This window comes from Lytechinus pictus, chromosome 2 (genome assembly GCF_037042905.1).
Source record: "Lytechinus pictus isolate F3 Inbred chromosome 2, Lp3.0, whole genome shotgun sequence".
Taxonomy (NCBI): Eukaryota; Metazoa; Echinodermata; class Echinoidea; order Temnopleuroida; family Toxopneustidae; genus Lytechinus; species Lytechinus pictus.
Window position 1 is genome coordinate 22,724,383 of NC_087246.1, and position 22,917 is coordinate 22,747,299.

Below are 22,917 nucleotides of genomic sequence, written 5' to 3' on the forward strand. Positions count from 1 at the left end.
AGTCTAATTAAGACAAGTAAGACAAGAAATATCCATCAGTCTTTCAGAGTTCTTTGAGGGGTCTTTCTGAGCCATTCCACAGAGATGACAAATTTCAGTGATCTTGAAGACCGCTGTAAGACCTCACCAATTCTTTCAGTGGTCTTTCAATGGTCTCCGTTCTGTGGAATGGGGGCTACGACGACGATATTAGCTGACAAAACAAGACAGACGGCGACGACGGTGGCAGACCAAGAACCACATATCTTTCACGAAAATAAGGTGAGTATGTCATATTTTGATGAAAATTTTTAAGTATATGGATTTTGTAACGTGTCCAGAAATTAAAGGCGATCAATAGACGCGGTCGTAAACTGAATAAGATGGAAGATTTCCGGATTACTATAACTGCCTTTCCTTTCATATTCATTGTGAAGATTCAATTTAGTATTTTATATTGTACTTACCAAATAATAATAATACTGCGAATAAAATATTAGCACATTGTATTGATCAGGATAATTAGAAGAATAGAATGCTGGTTACAGTTGGTGAGAAAAGAATAACACTTGTCTTCGTTGATTTTTTTGAAGGGCATGCAGTGATGTGTGGTGTTAGTTCAAATTTTTTTTTTCTGTCGGTCTTTAACCATTATCCTGCCAGTGTAACCATATATATGGTAACTATTTTACGGCAGGTAGCTTAATAAGGGCAAGTACAAATGGGAAAGGAGTGGGCCAGCATAATAATCCCTCTTTTTTATTCAGTGCATCACTGAAAGGGAATTCCAATGTGGATAAATTGATTTGTGCAAAATGGGGGGGGGGGGGGAATGGTGAAAGAAATTGGACAGTATAAATAAGAAAGTTTGGAAGTTGAAAAATGAGATTGACAATATTGCCATGTTGGAGCAGATAGGGATGATTTCTATTCATCTAAATTAATGGTTGTCGGTACTTAACCCTTTTCACTCTAACGGATCCGCAGCTGTCCATGGGCAGAAAAGGCCATACATAAATTCCATATTTTAGGCCTATAATTATTGGTCCCCATACTCCCTGGAAAAAAAAATCCTAACGAAAATACTTTAATTGAAGGCTTGAAAATCTGACAATACTATACTTATTTCTTTTATAATAATCTTCCATTCCTATTTCTATTTGATTATACCAATTTTTATTTCATTCTATTATAATATATCCATGTTTAATAACAGAAACAAGGTTCAAACTCTCATTCTTTTTCTGTCAAAATAATCAAGTGGACCATTCAAGTATCCGTTTCATTTCAAGTATCTGGATTATACAGAATGATACAAATGATCGCAGTGCAGGTTTTGCAAAGCAAAGTTGCTTCTTGTTTTGTGTCTGTGGATTGATTTCCAGTCATCTATATCAAGCATTGCTGTTCTTCAATATTGAAAGAAAATCCTTGATTTGTGCACCAGCTTGCGCTAGTCGAGCTCATCGGCATCTTTTGTCGCGCGCCCTCTTCTGGAAAAATCCTTACATTCTGTAAAAATAAGAACGACGATAGCGCTGACAAAACAAGACAGACGGCGACGACGGTGGCAGACCGAAAAGCCACATATCTTTCACAAAAATAAGGTGAATATGTCGTATTTTGATGAAATTTTAAATTATATGGATTTTGTAGTGTGTCAAAAATTAAAGGCGATCGAAAGACGATTGTAAACTGAAATATAAGATGGGGGATTTCCGGATTACTACTGCGAGAATTCGATTCTGTGTACCGACTGTGTCTGTGAATGTCCCGACTAGCTGTGACGCTTTCTGATGGTGATAATGATATCTATTCTTATTGAGCGCACACACCGTCCAGTGACGCTCAAAACGAATTTTAACTTAATTTTTTGTGCAATTTCAATCCACAGTTATTTCAAATCTTTCAGTTTCACCTGAACTTAAAATTTTCAGTCATTATTGGTCATCAGAAACCATGTTTCAGGCGTTATTTATTTCAAGTTGCAGCATGCTGCTGCCTTTTTGCTGGTGCATTTGCCCCGGGGACCTCGACACGTCTTTAGTATACCCAGTTGTTGTGTGTCCGGACAGGTTGTGTTTCCGGACGATCAATTTTAGAAAGTCATTTGGAAAAATTTGAAAGCGAAATTTCATAAATTTTTAGTACAAAATGTTAGGAAATATTTTAAAGAACAAAATAGAAGATGATTACAAGTATTGAATTCATATTATTAGTGTAATCCAAAGACAAAAAAGAAGGCTTCAAAAATATAAAGTGTCCGGACACCCGATCCCCCATCCTACTAGGGACAGTAGCCCTAGGTGTCTGGAGAAAAATATTATTTTTCTTATTTCAAGAAAATATCACATTTTCTTTGTGAATTTGAAGAGAAATGACCTTCAGACTGACAGAAATGTAACATTTTTGAAAAAAATCTGATTATTGGCTACAAAAAAGAAGAATGAAATTAGGTCAATTTTCAGCATTTCTCTGCCATAGACTGTGTAGTTAAGAAATGGACACACACAAATCCAAATTTTTAGCTTCCGAGAGCTGTTATAAATTTATTATTAATGCCAAAAACTTGTCCATAAAGAGTCAAATAGGATTTTTTATGCTCTTTCTGATGGTATGATTTTTATAAAGATTTGGAAACCAGATCACAATGAAAAATTGCGACAAAGTGAAAAAATTGTGCAAAACAGAAATTTCATTTTCCCATAGAAAACGCATGGGGAAATGGCAATCTCAACACACACAAAAATAAGGGTTTGCAATTTATCTCTAAATCCTTAATTCAAATGATCATATAAACTTGTCCTTACTGTCAAAAGAAGCCCCTGAATTTTCTCTTTCCATACATGCCAAACACAAGTTAATAATCAATTCAGATCACGTTTTTCTAGTAGCCTGAACTTCCCGAAAAAAATGTGCCACATTTCCCCCTAAATCAGCCTGTCTTATGCTGACACTTTTCAGTGTGGCTTCAGACAAAAATAGTACGTGTTCGGGCTGCCGCAGTAACTGGTGCATAACCTCGTTCGTAGGATGAGTGGCTGCAGCTACTGAGCTAGACAGCTGGCAGCCGTCTCTTTCGAGGAGTTTTTTTATTTCTCCTCACACACAGACGGCTCGCTATCGTGTAGACAGGAATAACCGTCGTTTCTGGGGATTTATTCAACAATTTCTGACATTTTACTATAATAATAATCCCCATTGGTGAGTGAGCCAACGCAGTTCAGCGGAACAACCAAAATACAGAGACTGAAGCTTTTGGTCTAGCTATCGTGCAGCCACCATTAGGGGACTTACAATGCAAAATCCCCCATCGGGGCTCTTCAATTTTTGTCTTTAATGAATCAAACTTTTGGAAATTAACGCGTCCGAAATGCAAATTAATATTCCCTCTTGGCATTAATTGCCAAAAAACGGGGGAAAATCAAGTTAAAAGAAACAAAAACAGTGACTTACCTCGGCTGTCGCGCAACTTCACCTCCCTGTTTTATCCGAACTTATATACATAAACATATGGCTATTGAGTCCCCTGTACAGATCGCGCTAGAACTTCGGTCTCTGTATTTGGTGAGTGAAGCCAACTGAGTTCAGCTGAACAACCAACAGAACAGAGACCGAAGCTTTTGGTCTAGCTGCAGCCTGAACACAAAACGACGTTTGGACTGCGCATTGCCATATTGCCTTGGCTATAACCTCGTTCCTGGATGAGGGATTAGATCTTACGTTACATGTGGTCCTTAAGTTACGCGTGTCAATGGCAAAATGCACGCTCTGTGAGTGGAACTGAGACTGAGTGCAGAGTAACAAAAGATTCCTAGGCCCTAACGACGCGTTATTCAATTTTTCTACAGAGGCTGCAATAAATCACTAAATGCAGAGAAATCCAGCAACTGTTTGGAATTTCGGAGTAAGACCTCTAGACCCTATATTCAGTTTAATTTCATATTTTTCTATAAAAATCAAACATATATTAGACATTAAGGCACAGGATAATTTTTTGGCTTTGCATGATAAATTGAGTGCCTAGCTTGGACCCCTTCTAGTTCTACATAGGGCAGTATTACTATAGTATTACTATAAGTATTAGTGGATCAAATTACTGAACACTTTTCATTAAATCATATCAAATACATTATTCTCATAAAATTCACCAAACTTTCACCATAAATACACAAATACCTACAAATTATAAATATAATATAAAGAAATTTTCGAAATTGTTTCTCTTTTTTATGATATCAGCTTCCAATTGCACCCCTCTTCGCATGTGAAATGTTTTGGTCACTCAAATATGTATTGTATTACCGAACATGTGTTTTCTATGGGAAAAGTTGAGAAAACAGCAAAATCAGTAATGAGCTATTTTATTTTGGCCATATTTCATTATTTTTTAAAGAATATATCTAAAGACTTTTAAAATGTGTTTTTGACCATTTTTCATAATCTTTCCATTTAAGTTCCCTTTGGAAGGATGTTGCAAAGTTTTGAGCATACTGTATGAAATTATTTTCTGACGTGTGTGATGCGCACGTTCGGTAATACAAGGCCGATCAGTTATACAATCACTCACTATAAATTGGCAGTCCGTCTACTGCTAACTCATCCACTCACGATAATGCCAATGGTCTACTTTCATTTTGTTTAATGCCATTCCATCCATCAACATTTCGTCTAACAACCATTTGGTCCATTAACCACGCTTGATCGAGCTGCCGCAGGCAGATCTGTTGGTCTGTGATTTCAGAAACGATGAAATGTTACAATAATGCTCATATTTCATATAATAAAATACAAAAGAAATAGTGAGTACATGTAGTTGACATCATGAATCTCATTTGCATACCAACCAGGATGTGCATACAAATACTGTTAATTGAGAAATTAAGCTTAACTTTAAAATGTTTGTAACTTTATTATATTACACTTTACATCCGATTTCAGCGTTATGCTTGATAGATTTTTCTCTTATTTATTATTCAAAACAATGTACCTTTATATTACAAAGCAACGCTTACTACAGAGGGCATTGCAATGCTATTGAGGTTTGGAGGGTATTGTACATGTAATGATGTTTGGTTTCAACAGTATAAAAGTAGTGGACAATGTACATGTACATGTAAATCATGTTTTTAGCTAAAAGTACTCCAAAGACTATGCGTAGGCAGTCCAAATGCCCAATTTAGTGAATTAATTTTAGCTTAGATATTACCCATAATAATCTACTTTTATATCTTTATGTAGCTATCATTAAATTTCAACAAAGCAAATTGTTTTCTCAAGCTGGAGAATGTCTTGAAGCTCATCAAAAATGATAATTTAATAATTTTTAATCATTTCATGTCCTTTGATGTTATAGTATGAACAAATAGTGGACCAAATCACATGGAAATATATTATATTTCAGCCTTCTTTCCAACACTCTTTGTTTGGGCTACAGGGAGAGAGCAGAATATACAGGGTGAAAAATCAATACGTGAACTGCTATCCATGAATGCTTTTTGTACTGCATTGAATGTACAGTATATGTACATCCCTTCTTGACTCATAAATTTTCTGTTAGTATTGATTTTACATGCAGGGTCAGATGCTGTGGATGTACATGTACGAGTGCATAAGTTTGTATTGATGATTTTTTTGAAACCGATCTTGTACAATTATGCTTCTTGTTTCTTTTATTAAGGAACGTGGGCATGTACTGTACATAAGTTTGAAATGTTGAATTTTTAACTTGTAAAGTTTGCATTGTTACAAAGAAAAAATAACATTTGATATAGATATGTACTGTTATTACATACACAGGGAATGATTTTGCTTTACAAATTTGAATAGCATTTTTGGTCATAAGAGAAAAATAAAGTAGGCCTAATGTACAGTCCTACATGTATACATGTAAAAATATGCTACACAAAAGACTTTATGCATACAGTGTAGCAGTCTTTCAAAATGTGGAACAAATTGTGATACAATACCAGGAACATTATTTCCTGATACACCTGTATATACATGTACCTACCTGTACTGTGGTTATGTTTACAATGAGAGATTGATGATGTTCTTAAGAGGGAGTTCATCTTCTTTATGTTGTTGGTAAAGATGATGATTAGACTGGACTTCATAAAACCTCCCCAAAATGCTGAAATTTGACCTTTTTCTTCTTTGCATCCATGAAATGGAATTTATTTTCTATGATTTCATTTTAATAATTTTATTGAAAACTATCAAGAAAATGAATAGCCCCCTTTTCTTTTCTTTTTTTACTCGTAAAGATTGTTTTCAGTTGGTGTCACACTACATGTACTTTAAGATCTACATGTACAGTACTACATGTATACATGTTCATGTGGGACATGTATGTAGGATGCCAAACTTTGCCAAAGCAAATTATGTCATCTTATACATGTAGGTACTTAAAATACATGTTATGCCAATAGATACATGTAAGCCAGTAATAGGTTATTGATTTTGAACTTATTTATGCTTTTGGGCTCCTATTCTCGATTAGAGAAATATTGTATCACCTTCAAGATGGATTTGTAGTGCTTTAAGGGTAAATTATAAGTTCATTGACTTGCCTTATGACCCCAACTTGATTGAAGGTGTTACCATTTTTTTTTCCATGTTGAGAAAAGGAGCCCCAAAATCACAAATAATGTCAATGATTCATAACTTTTTCTTTGAATTTCCGTAGGCATAAAGTGAATTTTCACATCTAGAAGTATGACATTTTGCTTCTCCTAAATATGTCATTAAAGTTCCACATACATGTAGACATTGATTTTCTAAGGAGATTTAGTGACTGACTTAAACTGAAATTGATCTTCAGATTAAAGAAAGATGAAAATGTTCCTAATTTTCTTGGTAGTTTCCAACTACTCTGAAGGTAATATTATGGACAATAGATGACAGTTGCATGTACATGTACATGGATGAAATGTAAAATTTCAGCTACCATTTGAGAAAGTTTTTTTGTCAAAATAGGAAAGCATTTACATGTATGCTTTTGATTGTTGTTTGAATGGTGGTTAAAGGTTCTGTTTCTGCTCTACCTAATGATCAAGAAAAAAAATACACAGGGGCTTGAGGCGATTTTGCCCATAAAATACTTAAAAGAGCACTGGAAAAAAAGAGCCCTGAAAATCCCCATTTACTGCTATGTTCAGGCTTATCCAATGTAGCAAATTTAGGAAACTTGTAGAAATCTAGCCTCCAAAAATTTATTAAAAAGTCATTTTTAACCGATTCTTACGATATTTTGCTCACACGTACCTGTAGGTCTTGAGGTAAAGATGGACAAGACATATTTTTTTTCCATGTGTTGGAAACTTTTGCCATGGTAATGGCATAGGGCGGGGGTATTAATCACTTTCAGTGATAGTTCTAGTTGTTATTTTTGTTAATGCCCTTGTTATAACATAAATGTTACGTTAATGATGATAATAGTAATTATAATAAACATGAAATTCAAGTACTTAAACTGTGTTTGTCTCAACAAATGTGGATGGAAGAAGATTAATGATATACTCTACATGTAATCACTTCAGATTGCTGCTAGTATGATTTTTCCACTGATCTCTGAATTTATTTGTGCATTTTTTCTACAGGTTTTAGCATCTTAGCCCAGCAAGTAGTGGCATATGATATAATTTTTTATCTTTCATCTGTGCCCATTTTCTGCAGGTTTTAGCATCCTAGCCTAGCCAAACGCGGCACCATGTATAACGGGGTCGGTCTAACCACAGCCCGTGGTAGCGGCACCAATGGGTTCGTCCAGCGAAACTTTGCCTTGGTGCGCAACCAGAAGCAGAAGGTGGACTACAAGTCTGAGGAAGAGATCAAGAAGGCAGAGGCACTCCTCTACAGACCTCCTAACCAGGAGATCCTGGCCCATAAGAGGAAGCGACAGGTGGAACTCAAGTGCACGGAGATGAAGGAAGTCATGGAGGAACAAGGGTAAGTCCAGGGCCCCATTTCACTAAAAGTTGTGAGTATATCACCTATCACTGGAAGAGCCAATCAAAAGGAAGAATTCTCACTGTTGTCATGTTTAATAGTTGACATTCTAGAAAGACATCATACAGTGTAGCAACTTTTTATAAAATGGGGCCCAGATGATGGAATTGAATACTACAATATGCCAAGCTTTTGATCCAAATGTTGGAAATTTAAAGTGAAATATTTATCCACAGATTTTCGGCTGAATCTTTTAGCTTTTCTCAGGAAAATGGTTCATCTGACCTTTATCAGCATATGATTGGGTAATAAATTCTTTGAAGTTTGTAGAGCTCAGCCTACGTCACAATTCAAGGTTGATTTCTGCATCCTTTAGTTGGATGGTTTCCTTGATGCCTAGATGATCTCTCAGGGATATGTCACCCCTATCCCAGTCCTGAACCCTTTCCTGGTTGACAGGTGCACCCCTGAGATTCGATCGGTATTATGTTGCAACACTTCCGATGTTAAGGAACCAGAGCCCAAGAGCTTATGACACAATTTTTCGCTGATGCGTATTTACAATGTAGTTGGTCAAAAAGTGATATTTTTCAATAACATATTAGAGCATTATGAGCGTGATGAATATGATTTTTATTATAGCCAGTATTATAATAATTTGCAAAATAGGAAAAGAGGACTGTAAAATTACATTAAAACTGTAAAGTTCATGACATGGATGCACTTTTATTGGTAATTTTCTTATAGAACATACAGCAAAGAAGAGATTGAAAAGAAAGTGAGTGCTTTTCGAAAGATGTTGTTTGACAAGGAAGGAATCTCTGATCTCGCAGGCAAAGCAACTCCTGAAAGGGCTAAGTAAGTCTAATTGACAATTCATTGTTGACTTGATTCTGACTGATATAACTGTTGACTCATGTATCAAAAAAAGATTTCTTTTTTTAAATCTGTCACTTGACCTGCTATTAGCCTGATGGTTGTGCCACTTGACTCTGACTGAGAACATAAAAAATATCAGTCTGGCTTGCAACCCAAAGTGATTATGTATTGATTTGATTTTGAAGTCTGAATATCATACTGGACAAGTACATGTACATGTAACATAATTGGATAAAGGGGGAAAAGCCCTTCCATGAATAAGTTACTATGCCATACATTGTATGAACAGCAAGTGAAGTAGTATCAGAGATTCAGAAATGCACAGAAATGAAAGACATATTGTCTTGAGCTAATCTCTTGCTTTGATCATGAATCCGTTGATACATCTCAAAGTAGATTTCTGCTTTTATTAGTGGATGGCCATTTTCTAACATGGGTCACCCCACTTAAAAAAAAAAATCCCATTATCTATTTGTTTTTATTTGCATAGTTTGACAGACACACATGAGATAGCAGAAGCTAAAGAGAAACAGAATGCCAAACTGAGAGAAGCTTTTGGCATCAAGGATGGTTATGTTGATGGCAGCTCATTTGACCCCGAGAGAAGGGCGAAGGAAGCAGAAGCCAAAGCTATGGCTGAGAAGAAATATGAGTAAGTTGCTTCCAAAGATGTCTGGGTTTTAATCAAACTGTCACCTATATACCTATGTAGATGATTTATTCATGTAATATCATTGTAACTTTGTGAGATAGTGTCGGGGGCTGTTTCATTAGGAGTTATTCCTGACTTTATTGACAATAAACGACCCCTTTTCATGCTCAATGGAAAACCAAAATTTTCACTGTTTTAACGGAATTGGAGTGCGTTTCCTGCAACCCTGATCAAAGTTTTTAAAGTGTTGAATTTCCAGATTAAATGCTTAATAAATTTGAAATTAAGGATTTTAATCTAGATCAGGAATTAATTGATTGTGAATCTGCTTAAGCACTAAAGAACAGGTACAATCATGCGGAATGCTGTTCCTATTTTACAAACAGCTTTAGGGCAGCTTTATGAAACACCACCCAGGAGGTACACATGTATACACTATGGTGGGTGTTTTTCATGAAATGTTTTGCCCTTCATTTCCACTGTAAAATTTGGTCTCAGCCAATCGGATGAAAGGGTTTCAATAGCTCATCACAAAAAAAAATTCTTTTTGATTTTGTGAAATGTTCCCAAGGTGCAGATAAGTAACATTCATGATTTCAGTGGTAGTTTGCACTTTCTTTCATGAATCCAGATCTGGGGACAAAATTATATAAAGTTTAGTTAAAAACCATTTACCATCTATGTTATTGCTTGTCTGATCTTTCTCAAGTGTACTTTGGATTATTTTTTTTTTCATTGGAAATTATCTCCTATTCCTTTTACCTTGTGATCATTTTTCCTGCATTTGATCCTCTGCCAGGAAGAGTTTATCAATCTCCGTCTTACAAAGAGTTACGATTGATCCAATCAATCGTAACTCTATGGAAATTCATCAGTGCCATAATTTTGTCTAAAGGAAATTTGAAAAATGTCCTTTGTAAACAAAGGAGAACACACCAAATTGTCAAGAAATCAATGAATTTATTGATATACATTCATATCTAGATTTTTTTTTAAACAAACATGCATTTTATTTGTTGACTTTGCTGGCTTTCCATAGTTGCAATTGATCGGATCAATCGCAACTCTTTGTAAGACGGGCCCCGGGTGGGTGTTTGAGAAAGATGTTTGTAAAGTTACGCATGACTTTACGCACTGGAACATGTTCTTAAGTGCAACGTCAGCTACATAGGGATATATCATGTACTACAAGAAAGGGTTACCAGACTCGGGTAAGTCAATCGTAACCTACAAACAGCTTTATGAAACGCCCACCTGAGGAGAGTGGTGGTATTGTTCTTCCACAATAACACTTCAGTTTTATTATTATATATTTTCCACTTTTTCATTTCAGAATTTTGAGAGACCCAAGTCCATCACCATCGCCACCTCCAAAGAAGAAGAAAAAGAAAAGCGGACACAGAAGCCAGTAATTATACAGTCCTTTTTTAATCTTATCTTAAATATAATGATAGTTTATGAAACTGTGTGGAAAAAAGTTGTGATGCATTGTTGTATTAATGATTATCAGTCATATCCAAAACTCATATTTTGGCTTACAGATATTTTCAGCTTTCTTTTCATACAGCATAAGCCAATAATCAATCTCATGATCAGAATTTGTGTAAATATTATTTTTTAATTGGTGCACTGAAATTGCTCTTCAAATGCTATTGCATTTTAATATAGCTGTAAACGGCTGAAATGTTTGGACTCAACATTTGTGTATAGTCCCATACATGTACATATTTTTTCTGTGTGCTAAATGATTCTTTTATTTGTCTTTGATGCACCAGTTCAGAAAGTCGGTCACCAGCAAGAAAAGAGAAGAAGAAAAAGTCACACAAGTCTAAGCATTCAAGGTAAGATAAACATACACTTCCCCAATCCAAACTCTTATTTTTTCTTTCTTCGTTTGTCTTCTATGTGTGCTGCATGCTTCAAAATGAATGTTCAACATATAATTGAAATAAACGCAATATTGGATTGTAACTCTAACATCTCATATATTATAACAATCTTTCAGTCATGTGACTTGTCAATATGTTGGAATCGCTCTAGACATACATGTGTTGTACATACAGTATTTGCAATAATGCGTCATCATACCAATAAATAGTACAGCAAGTCTCTTTGACCTTTTGTATTCAACTCCACTCATTCAGATTTAAAACTGAGTGTCATTCCTGTAAAAGAAACTTATTTCTAATATTTATTTTAGAGGTGATACAATTGTATCAATTAGAGGTAAAGTGTTAAAGCACTGGAAAAGTTGTTATTATTCAGATGTTTAAGTTTATTCTTTTATTGGTTGGGTGAATAGAGAGATTCAGCAACCATATCAAGAGATGATTTTTGTGTCTATCATAGTCTTAAAACATGTTTGCTATTTTTCTTCTAACCCTAAACACAAATGCTTTCATACGCATTTACATTAATATTCTATATTATTCTCTTTCCCCTGTTTTGTTTTTCGTTTTACCCTTGAAGACATATGGAAGCTTTCAGTGGACATAGAAAATAGATTTTTTTTTTCTTTTTTTCTCCTTTTCAAAATTCATAGCTCGCAAACATGTATGTATTTCATTTTATTGATACATTTTATTAATTGAATAATCATGTCAGAGATATATGTACATGTGAAATGTATTTTTTTTTCCAGGGTATTCTGTAACATAATCATTCCAACTATATTAATGTTATGTTACAGTAGTAACCATGATAATCAGACTTTTTGGACCATACATACTTGTATTTACTGTTTCCAATTGTTGATATCTGCATGGATCCATTATACAAGCCATTATATTACCATCAGTTTCTAAAACAGGCATATTCCCAATGTTATAAATAATAAGAACAACACAACAGATAATAGCGTGTCTTTACTGATTGCAAATTAGTGGCAAGTTGTACTGGGGTGGGGGATGAGGGAGAAAACAAACCCCTATTTTTATTATTTTCTTGCTTTTTCAGTTTTTTGTGTGAATACAATGCTTAGGGATCATGTTATGTATGATATGAATTACACTGTATTAATGTTTACTGATCTGATATGGAGATATTGGTGAGTAATTGAGGGCCACTTTCAGAAAAAGCTGCACTTGAACATGGGTAAACTTAAATCAGAAGCAGGTTTCTAATGCATGCTTATTATAAGTTGAAAATCAGGTTCCATTTGAGTTTGAAGTTGTGTTTGATTGCAACTTTTGATGCAATGGGCCTACGATGTTTAATGGTGCTGATGGTGATTGTGACAGTGACAAAACATCGTTTAGTGATGACGAATTTGTTGTTGTCATGTAATTTATGAATGTTCACATGTGTGTTGTGTCGAGGTGAGAATGCTTTTAGCTGTTAGCACATGAGAAATTAATGATGTCTGCTGGCACCTATAAAGAATTTAAAAGGAGTGATTGAATATGATTGATTGGATATGACTGAATGTTTGTTGCCATAGGCCCGTATTCTGAAGTCAGGTTTAACTTAGACCATGGTCTAACTCTGTGCTAAAATATGGGAAGCCAAAAGTGTCAACATTTTTATTAAGTTGTATGTTCCTTATATTTACTGTGCTCTTTCCTGATTCTTCAATGGTGAAGACAATCATCTATTTATACTTCCTAGACAATTATGAATGATTTGAGAGTCAAATGAGCTGAAATATGATATCTCTACTGATTTATGTAACATTTGGCTATCCATACTTAAACCACAACTTTAAACCTGAGTTTAAGTTACACCCGACTTCAGAATACGGGCCATAGTGTTTTATGATGGTAATACCAAGGATAACAGGCACACACTGAATGACTCCAAATACTCCTCCTGTCCATGTACGTACCCTTTATAGAAAACTATTACATTTTGACTTGAGGAAGTTCTCAGTTGAGCTACAGAGCAAAATATGCTATTGCAGAAAACAAAATAATGATGATAATCTTTCTTTAAACTTTACCTATATTTGTAGGGAGGGAAACATTGATAAATAAGGACTGTATTACACAAGAACAGTCACCTGTAATCTCACTTAGTCTACCTTTTATATTTATGTTTTGTAAACAAAATTATATGTAGTTTTCATTGTGAAAGAACAAATTCAGGGAAATGCTCATTAAGTGTAAATCTTGTCTCTAAAGTTCAAATTGATTGTACTGTTACCTATTTTTTAAATATTGTATATTTTAGAATAAAAATCAATCAGCTTTTCCTACTATTGTATGTTTGACCAACTCATGTGAACAGTGATTTTGAAGATGTCTACAAACCACAGTTTTTACATTTTATGAAGATCTTTGTGTCAAGATTATTTATGAATAAATAAGTTATGGGAAAATAAAATGGACCATAATTAATTTCAGAGACAAATCTTCTGTTACTGAAAGTAGATTACATTTTATTTAAAATTCTACTTGACTGCAAAGGGTGGGTTGAGCTAATGTAGCCTACATGACACAAGTACATGTATTTCCACTTTCCAATATTCAATTCAATTTAAAAAAAAGTTGCAATCCATAAAATTTGATCATTTAGGGATTTCAAGTGTTGAAATTTATTATATGTTGTTTTGATACACAAAATTGATTTATGCATATTTTGTAATATTTAAGAGTGACTATTATGAAGCTATTAAAATGTTGACAGATAATTCACAAATGAGTAGAAAACATTTTTGTATGAGACATCTACCCGGTAGATTACCACGAAAAATACACACATAAGTAATTTGCCCCCTCACAATGCGGCAATAGCCAATAGAAACTTAATTATTTGTTAGGAATACATCTTGGCCTGTTTCATAAAACTTACCGTTAATGGTATCCTTGCTGTCAATGATAACGACCCTCACCTAGTAAAGTTCAACAGCCAATGAAAAGAAAGCAAGATTCTACCACACTGGGAACATGTATGATTCACATATCAAATATGAGTCACACAACTTTTTGTGTACTCGTCACACTTTCAAGCATCAATCTAAGAAATTTGTTGGAATTGTATGAAAATGTATACCTTACATGTAGATATAATTTTTTGAGTTTTGTACATTTTGTAAATTGTTGCAAAATTTTCAATTTCACCCATCAAAATTGGTGATCAAAAGAAAAAGAAAATCAAATCTGCCAATGACAACGACTTCCAGCCTTATTTTATCATTCACTCTGTGCATTTCTGTATTTCTGCGTCATTATATCTTTATTTGTGGGTGCCATAATACACCCCTGCATGTCCCTATGAGGTCAAGAGTTACGTTTTGACCTATACAGTATTCGGTTGACTTCCATGTTGGTTAGTGGTCACCATCCATGGCAGAGGTTATTCCATTTTGGTAGGTTTTTGAGCAGGATTCAGATGTGCATTCTTTGCAATGCTTTGTAGCAAATGCATTCACATGCACATGGTGGTGGTGGTAAGATTTTATAATGTTACCATGCTCATAGCAATACTTTTTTTCCCGGGGGGGGGGGGGGTAGAGAGAGTGTGAAAGGTAGGGGGCAGAAAGAGAGTGAAATGACTGAGGTGTTGGGAAGGGAAAGGAAAAGGAAGGAGAGAGAGTAAAAGAGGAAGACACAAAGGAAAAGACAAGTAGAGAGCGGGAGAAAGAGAGTGTGAATGAAGATCCTGTACTCATCCTGCCAAGGATATTTACAAAGAAAGACAATTAATTCCATCTCAGAATTTGTTTTCATCTGTAGTTCATATGAATAATTCTCATAGAAGTACCTTATAAAAGCAAGCAAGTAGTCTTTTTTGTCCTATAATGCTCCGTAGAATTCTTTCAGAGCAATTCTATTAAAATCTAGGTAAACAAAAGTATAAGCATCATATTGGAGGTGATTTCATGTGATAAATTGCTAGTGTATTTGGGTTTTTACTTTTTAGAGCCTTGAGTCATTAATTGGATATTTTGCCATTGCATCAGAAAATTAGCTGAACCCTCAAAAGTATTGTGTAAACATTGTTAAATGTAGCCATGCTGACAAAAGTGATAATCCTTTCTTGAATGGTCCCATGACATTACTTCTTCGGCAATTGCTCCTACCGTACTGAAATTGCACACCATACATGTAAGCCCGAGCTTTAAACATTACATTACTTTAGTCCTATAAAAGCTCACATGATTCTGAACCATAAGCCTGATCACAATCCTCTTCCTCATCTTCAGAGAGAAATTATTATGGTTTAAGAACAAATGTTGTGTTACCGCTTGAACACGTCAAGGTTCTTGGAATCTGCTGCTCCAATTTCTCTGGGACACTCGGTATACAGAAAACACAAGAAGATGCGACTCTGGTGCATCAGCAGAAACCACATACACATGTACCTTGATTTGGGGATTTGTGCAGTAGCAGTTGTACAACGCCTACTTAGCTTGTTGTATGCGAGCAAATGGGAGGCTGAATGTCAAACATTTGTACTGTTGCACACGTACCGTCAATAATGTACCGTTGCATAGGTCAGAAAAAGGTGACGTCACTATAAAAAATGATTCAACGCATTGCATATGATTTATAGTAAATGCAGGTGCAATACATGAACGCGTAGAGCTTACTGGCTGAATGCACATTGCTGCTGCAGGTCAGATGCACGCTTGATGGGTTTTCCTGTCAATTTCAAAATTTTCTTTATTTTCATAGATTTACGTAGGAAAAAAATTGATTATTCATATTCTCGCTAACTTCTGAGGCGTTGTACTACACAAACAGTGAATATTCTTATTTGTGCAATGGTGCGACCTTTCGCATTCGGTGAAAGAAAGAGACACTTTCTGTCACCTTATGCAAAATCTCGCACCATGGCACTCGTGCCTATTCGCTTTTTGTATACTGTACGGCATGTGGCCAGGTGCATCAACAGCATTTCTACACTTGATCAATTAAGTGTGAAAATGTGAGCAACACTGATGTTTTCTATTAAAGTGGATAATACACTGATCACAAGGAAGTACAGTAGCAAATTAAAAATATGTTCTTTTCTACATAATTAAGATGTTAAATGGCATCATATATAGTGTGGATGGTATGCACTATTATTATCTGTGTAATGAAAGTTATTTACCCAAACAAGTCAAACATATAGATAGTACTAGTACATCATATTCCAGAACTTTTTTTATTAGGATCCATGTCTTTGGTATCTCTGCAAAAATGTTAAGAAATATATAATAAAAATGAAGCTTCTTTCTGGGTAGGCTAGAACATTTGATTCCCATCAACTTGTCTTTCTTTGCAAGAAGGGCAAAATAATCCATGAACCATCTTTCAACATTGCATTTTTTTTGTACTTATTGATTAGATTTAAACATACCATTCTTGATGAAATTATGCTATCAAAATGAATTTGATTTGTTTATTACTGGCACCACCCACACATCTATTGTACTCTTCATGGTTTTCTGTACTGTCTGTTCTTTGGGAGTGATATAAGTTTGTTTTCATCATGATTTTTATTTCATATTAATGTACACACATCTAATAACACATTTTTGCATGTCTTCTTGATTAAAGACTATCATTTGCATGCTGATACACAGGCTTAATTGCACCAATCACATCTGCATGACAATGACATCATGAATATAGCTTTTGACTTTAGCATCCAGATGGAATGTTTTTTAAAATTCATTTTGTATGTTCACCTGTGTGCTTACTTTAACTGCTTTGTATTCAATACTACTAATGTTAGTCACAACTTTTCCATTAGCACATGAAAAAAGCTTGACCTAGCCTTTCCCCCCATTCTTTTCCTTTCCATTTCATCTCTTACAAAACTATTTTAAAAAGAAAATGTTCTCATGCTGAAATGTTTATTTTTATCCCTTTTTTATTCTACATGTAGTGTCTGATTCTAGTATGTTTATAGACCTAGTTTGTACAGTGGCACACCATAAATTAGGATAAAAATGAATGGAGGGAATGCTAAGAAAATAATTCCATTTATTTTAGTTCTTTTATATAAAAAAGAGACAATTGTTGGTAAATAAAATGACAAGCCCCCCCCCCCCCCCAAAAAAAAAGGGGGCGGGGGCAAGTTCCATCTATACATTGCCAGATCATCCTGCAGGGTAAATATACAACTGACATGATGGCAGCTTCAAAGTGACCAAAAAAGAAATAAATTTGTTCTTTCTATTTGAAAGGCCACTTTCCATGATGGGGAAAACCTTTATGCATGAAGCAAAAATTAAAACTAGGGAAATTTAATTCCTCAGATAATTAAGCTAAATCTTCATGTACATTTGATAATTTCCCACCGTTTTGGCTGGTACAATGACACAAATTTTAGAATTTGACGTAATATAATTTCCATGAAACAAAATTGCTGTTGCTTCATGTCAAGTGTCTTTTTTATTTTGTCTTTCTCTTTTGATTTTGGTGTATGGAATAAAGGGTAGCTTGTGTGTGTCTCTTATAGTCAGCTTTTGTATTTTTCTTTACCTACTGTATCAAGTCTTAAGTGCCTCTAATATTCATTCCATCTGCCACCCCCTTGTGTCATACTATATTTACTTCTGTCACTCTTGTTTTTGCTCTTGATTTTATAATGAAATACTTTTTCCCATTTCATTGTGGTATGGTAATTTTCTTTTAGTTCAATCATTAAAGCCATAAATATGATTTGCATTGTGTTTTGTTGTGTTGCTAAGTGTAAAATCATAAGAATTGCCTTTAAAGTACATTTTTCTGAGTCTTTATAGAAGGATAGAGTTTTTAAAACATGAAAATAAAAAGAAAAGAAGATTGTAACTTAAAGATAAAGATATACATGTATATATATATTCATCTTCAAGAAAATCCCAGGTTGTGTTCATTATTTTTTATGATAGATCAAAAAATTTTCAATCATCATATGACCAGCATCTGGATACCGCTTTATATTGTTTTTCTGGAGATTGGAGATTCATGTGAATATGTCAATTCCTGTTGTTAGCTTGGCAAATGAACATCAGTATTGATCATGTGGGCAATTTTATGAATCAAGCATAAAAAAAATATAATGCTCATACGTATGCGATTCTACTTTAAATCAAATTATTTCAAATCCAGTACATACTGGTAAAGAAATCAAAAGTATTGTATTTTCAACAATGTGAATCAATTAATAAAATAATGTATAGGTATTCAATTACTCACACAGTGTAGATATAATTGCCATTTTGAATATCACTGGCAATGTAATATTTTTTCAGGAATAGTTGCATATTTTATTAAATTCTCCTCCAGACATTTGCATCTTGAGAAATTGTGCAATTCGATATCTAAAGTAGAACTAGGTTTGATATTATCATTACTAAAATCTTACACATCTTAGTTTGATTTTAAGCCTCTTGCAAAAGATACCTTTCACAATGGAACATTGTTTAGTATTTTACATTTTCATATGAATAATTCTAAAACATGATCTCAAAACAGGATTGTATTTGACTTGGCCAATATAATAGACTGACAATTCCAACAGAAGAATTAAGTTATAATTGCCTTTAATATAATTTTGAAAACAATTAAGTAAATATTTATATCTGACAAACGTGTTCCTGTATTGAATAAAGATAATCACATGACATATCAAAGAAAGAATCTTTCTTTTCCTCCTTTTGTCAATGAAAAAGTCAAAATCAAAGAATATAATGAAGAATCATGAATTCATCACCACCAAACTTTCCACTGGAAATGGAATGCTTTAATTCATAGAATTGCAGTGAGCAAAGAGGAACGTGTATTTCGACATCAATTATATCGCCATTATCAATAATACATTGAAACTTGTTCAAAAGTCTTTATTTTCATGAACAAGATTATGCAAGGATATAATGTGAAAATGCTGGCTAAAGGTAGGTGATACTTTGTGCAATAGTGAGTGTTTTCAGTTATTTTGAAATCCTGATTCTCAGTTCTTTTTGGCTGAATTCATTACTTTGTGCTTGTATAGTTAAATCCTCCTGAACTATCATTGTTTTCCTCACATTTTAATCACTGTATTTTTTGTTTTATCGAGAGTCTTCCTCAGTATACATGAATAAAAAAAAAAATTTCAACAAAAAAAAATACTGTTTTTAATAGACTTCCAATTTTCCTCCAAAGTTTTCAAATATGCATTTTTACTTTCTACTTGACAAGCAATTTGTTTAAAAAAATATATTTATAAGCTTTTTTAGTAATAAATGATAGTCCCTTGCATGCGATTCGCTGTGTTTTCATCCCTTTTCCACCAATTGATCCCTTCCAACAAATACCTCTTTGACACAGAACATTGTTATGGGCATCCCTTTCAATTCTCTAAATTATCTATTTTCAACCTACTAACTACACATCTTGTTCATACGTTCATGTTTTATAGAATAGAGTTTATTTTGTGACTTTTGATTTTGTATTTCTCTCTGTATTTTTTTCACTGTGTCAATTGTCACTGTCATTGTATACTTGTGTTCATCTGTATATATGTATAAATGTGAACATTTTAACAGCACAGAATCTAACATTGCCTCCAAATGTTTTTTCTCTCTATGATATGACATGCTTTCCCTTAGATCTGGAAAGAAGAAAAAGAGTAAAAAACACAGGTATTGCTTGTATGGATTATTGCTGTGATTAACCAAATGTACCCATTCAAATCTCTCATTCTTCCTTTTAAAAAAAGGACATACATGAATCTAATGATTTAAAGTGTACATTCTGTAGATGCTTCATATTTTTGGTGCTCTTTATATTTAAAATATTTCATGTAAATGGTGCAAATGTTGCTCTGTCATGTAATTTTATCGTGATGTATGTTTCTGCATTTCACTTTGTGCTTTATGATCTTAATTCATTTTCCCCCCCATTTCTGTCTGCAGAAATTTTAGGATTTTTTTTTATTTGTAATTTTTTCATTTAATGTACAGTAGCTTTTTTTTGGTATGATTTTAGCTAGGGAAGAAAAATACCATGGGGGGGGGGGGGGGGTTACCGGTAAACATATTGATGTCAAGATCTTGTGTGTGAAATTTTTGGGAAAATTATTTTTTTTTTTTGGACAAGATAATTGAATGATATCCCATGACACACATGTGATCTCTGTAGACAACATATCATCCATCCATGCTATTTCATGGATAGATGAAAGATGGATCATCCATGTTATCTAGTCATGAGCTATATTTTGATAGTCAATGCCGCAGAATTTTTTAGAAATAGAAGTAGGTTAATTATTAGACCATCTAAACAATCAGGTGGATGAAAAGATAAGTTAATTGTAGTGTTCTTTATCAAGTCTACTTTTATCCTGTTTTATACTATGCAGTAAATGAAAATTGCATACAGTAATATTTCTGTGGCACTATTGTTTATGTGTGTCTAAATTGAGATTCACATGACTTCACTTGATTACTTGTATTTGCATGTGACTAATCTTAGTAGGATGGACTAATATTCTATAACATAAATCATACAGTGTTCATGCACAATGTACATGTATGTAGAACCAGTCTCCTGTGCTTTTAGATTTGCTTGATTTTAAAACAATTTTAGCCAAAAGGGATTTGGCATCCATATTAGGATCAAGCACTTTCACACCAATCACATGAAATTCTTCAATCACATAAATGAAGTTTTGCATAAGTTCCAATCCTCATATATCTTTTTGGGGCTCTATTATGACATACATGAAAGTGGCAACCTTCTTTGCTTAGAAAGCATTCTCTACAAGAATTAAATATATAGGAGATTGATTTCAGACAATGTGATGGCACATGCCACCGTTGCCATACATACATACAACGTCCAAACGCAGTATTCTGACCTGTTCTCAAAATTTTGTAAATTTCTAAATTTTGAGATCTATAGTTTAAACTGCCCACTTTACACCAAATATATTTTAAATGCTTTATCTCATAGATAGAATATGTTTTAGCGTGTTTTTCCTTGGCATGATCTGACTGATGCAATGATGGTTATTTTGTTAAGCTATGCTAAACCAATAGCCACACTTAAATCTATGAGAAACATTAGGTCTATGTTGTCATACCCCATGTTACTTTTATTTCGATGCAATATCTTTCACATTCTAATATTGCTTCTTTGATAGCTGAATAGGCTTTCAAATGGTATTTTCTAATACTTCACACCGAATTGTTTAAAAAAATACTTGTTATTGTGTCCATTATCAATCGTATTTGTATTTTGAATTTTCTTGGATAATTTGAATTGAATTTATTTTTTGGAATTGGTGTGGAGATCAGTATTTGAGCTTGTTTGCTTTTTAGTCACTGTTTGATCACTGCATTGCGTTTTTTTTTTATAAACTCATTGTAAGTAATTTTGGTTTTACTGTCCAGAGTTGATTGTTGATTTATGTCTGGCTTTCAGGACTTAGACTTCAGAGGCATTCTTCTTGTATTTAGACTGATAGCTCACTTTTCAGAATTTATCAAAAATTAAAAGTTGCATAATATAGCAATTTGTAGACTCTGCATACACACTACTGTACACCATTGCTATGCATGAAAAAAAAAAACCTTCATGAAACAATTGAAGTTCAAGCTTTTTCTTTTATAAGTGAGTTCATATTTTCTTCTTTGTATTCTGACACTGTATAATAATGCAAGTGGTGGGGGAGAGTAAGAGGGTTGGTTTGAGGGATGAGGATGCACCAAATAGAGTAAAGTGGAGGGAGGGGGTAAGGTTGATCTCTGTGTGAGGTGAATCCGACCACTCCCATAGTCGGGGAATAAATCAGATTTAAAACCTGGATGAATGAATAATGTTATTACAAGAAAATACGTTTTCATACTTCGCAAAATGCTGACAATGTGCATGTTAAAGGATTAGAAGTATTTTATAGTCCATTTAAGATTTCAAGCTTGCTTCCACTCCACAAATGAAAAGAATGCACACCGTTTGCATATTCCTGCTTTGTAAACATACTCCGATGATTCAAGCACCCCAAAGACATCTTATATTCCCCCATTGTGAATTTTCACTGTCAAATAACTATGAGCTTCTGCAATTTCAAACATATTTCAGCTCTTTTTATTTGTGATCATTCACAGCCCTGAATGTGGGTGATTTCTCTTCTTTCTTACCGACATTGTTAAAGTGGCACCCATGAATTTTGCGTAAGTGACTTGTTTGAAAGAATTAATTTTTAGAGAATATTCATTTCCTCCTTGAAGCACCTACCTAGTTCAGATACTTTTAATTAACTTTTATTTTTCTGCTTTTTTATGCATGTAGGAAGGACAAAAAGAGCAGTCACAAGAGGTAAGATATTTTGTCAGGATGAATATTATTTAAAGCCCTGTCAACCTTCCTCTTTCTCCTCTTCCTCTTCCATCTCTTCCTCTTCTTTGTCCTTTTTCTCCACTTCCTCCCCTTTCATCTCCTCCTTCCTCCTCATCTTTTTTATCCTCTTTTGTGTCCTCTTTTTCCACCTTTTTCTTCTCTTCCATCTCCTCCTTTTCCTCTTTCTTTTTCCTCTTCCTCCTCTTCTTTCTCCTCTTCCTC

General features: G+C 34.1%; 1 protein-coding gene across 2 annotated transcripts in view; it reads left to right on the forward strand.

Moving 5' to 3' along the window:
* The first annotated feature begins 1,486 nt into the window (after window positions 1–1,486).
* Window positions 1,487–22,917, forward strand: part of LOC129282897 (serine/arginine repetitive matrix protein 2-like) — a 37,351-nt gene continuing 15,920 nt past the window's right edge. For both annotated transcript variants that reach the window (XM_064113474.1, XM_064113469.1), the window contains exons 1-8: window positions 1,487–1,586; window positions 7,657–7,929; window positions 8,677–8,787; window positions 9,299–9,460; window positions 10,794–10,868; window positions 11,236–11,301; window positions 19,965–19,997; window positions 22,648–22,674. In XM_064113474.1, the coding sequence (XP_063969544.1) occupies window positions 7,691–7,929; window positions 8,677–8,787; window positions 9,299–9,460; window positions 10,794–10,868; window positions 11,236–11,301; window positions 19,965–19,997; window positions 22,648–22,674 (713 nt within the window). In that variant the 5' untranslated portion in view covers window positions 1,487–1,586; window positions 7,657–7,690. The remainder of the gene's footprint in view (window positions 1,587–7,656; window positions 7,930–8,676; window positions 8,788–9,298; window positions 9,461–10,793; window positions 10,869–11,235; window positions 11,302–19,964; window positions 19,998–22,647; window positions 22,675–22,917) is intronic.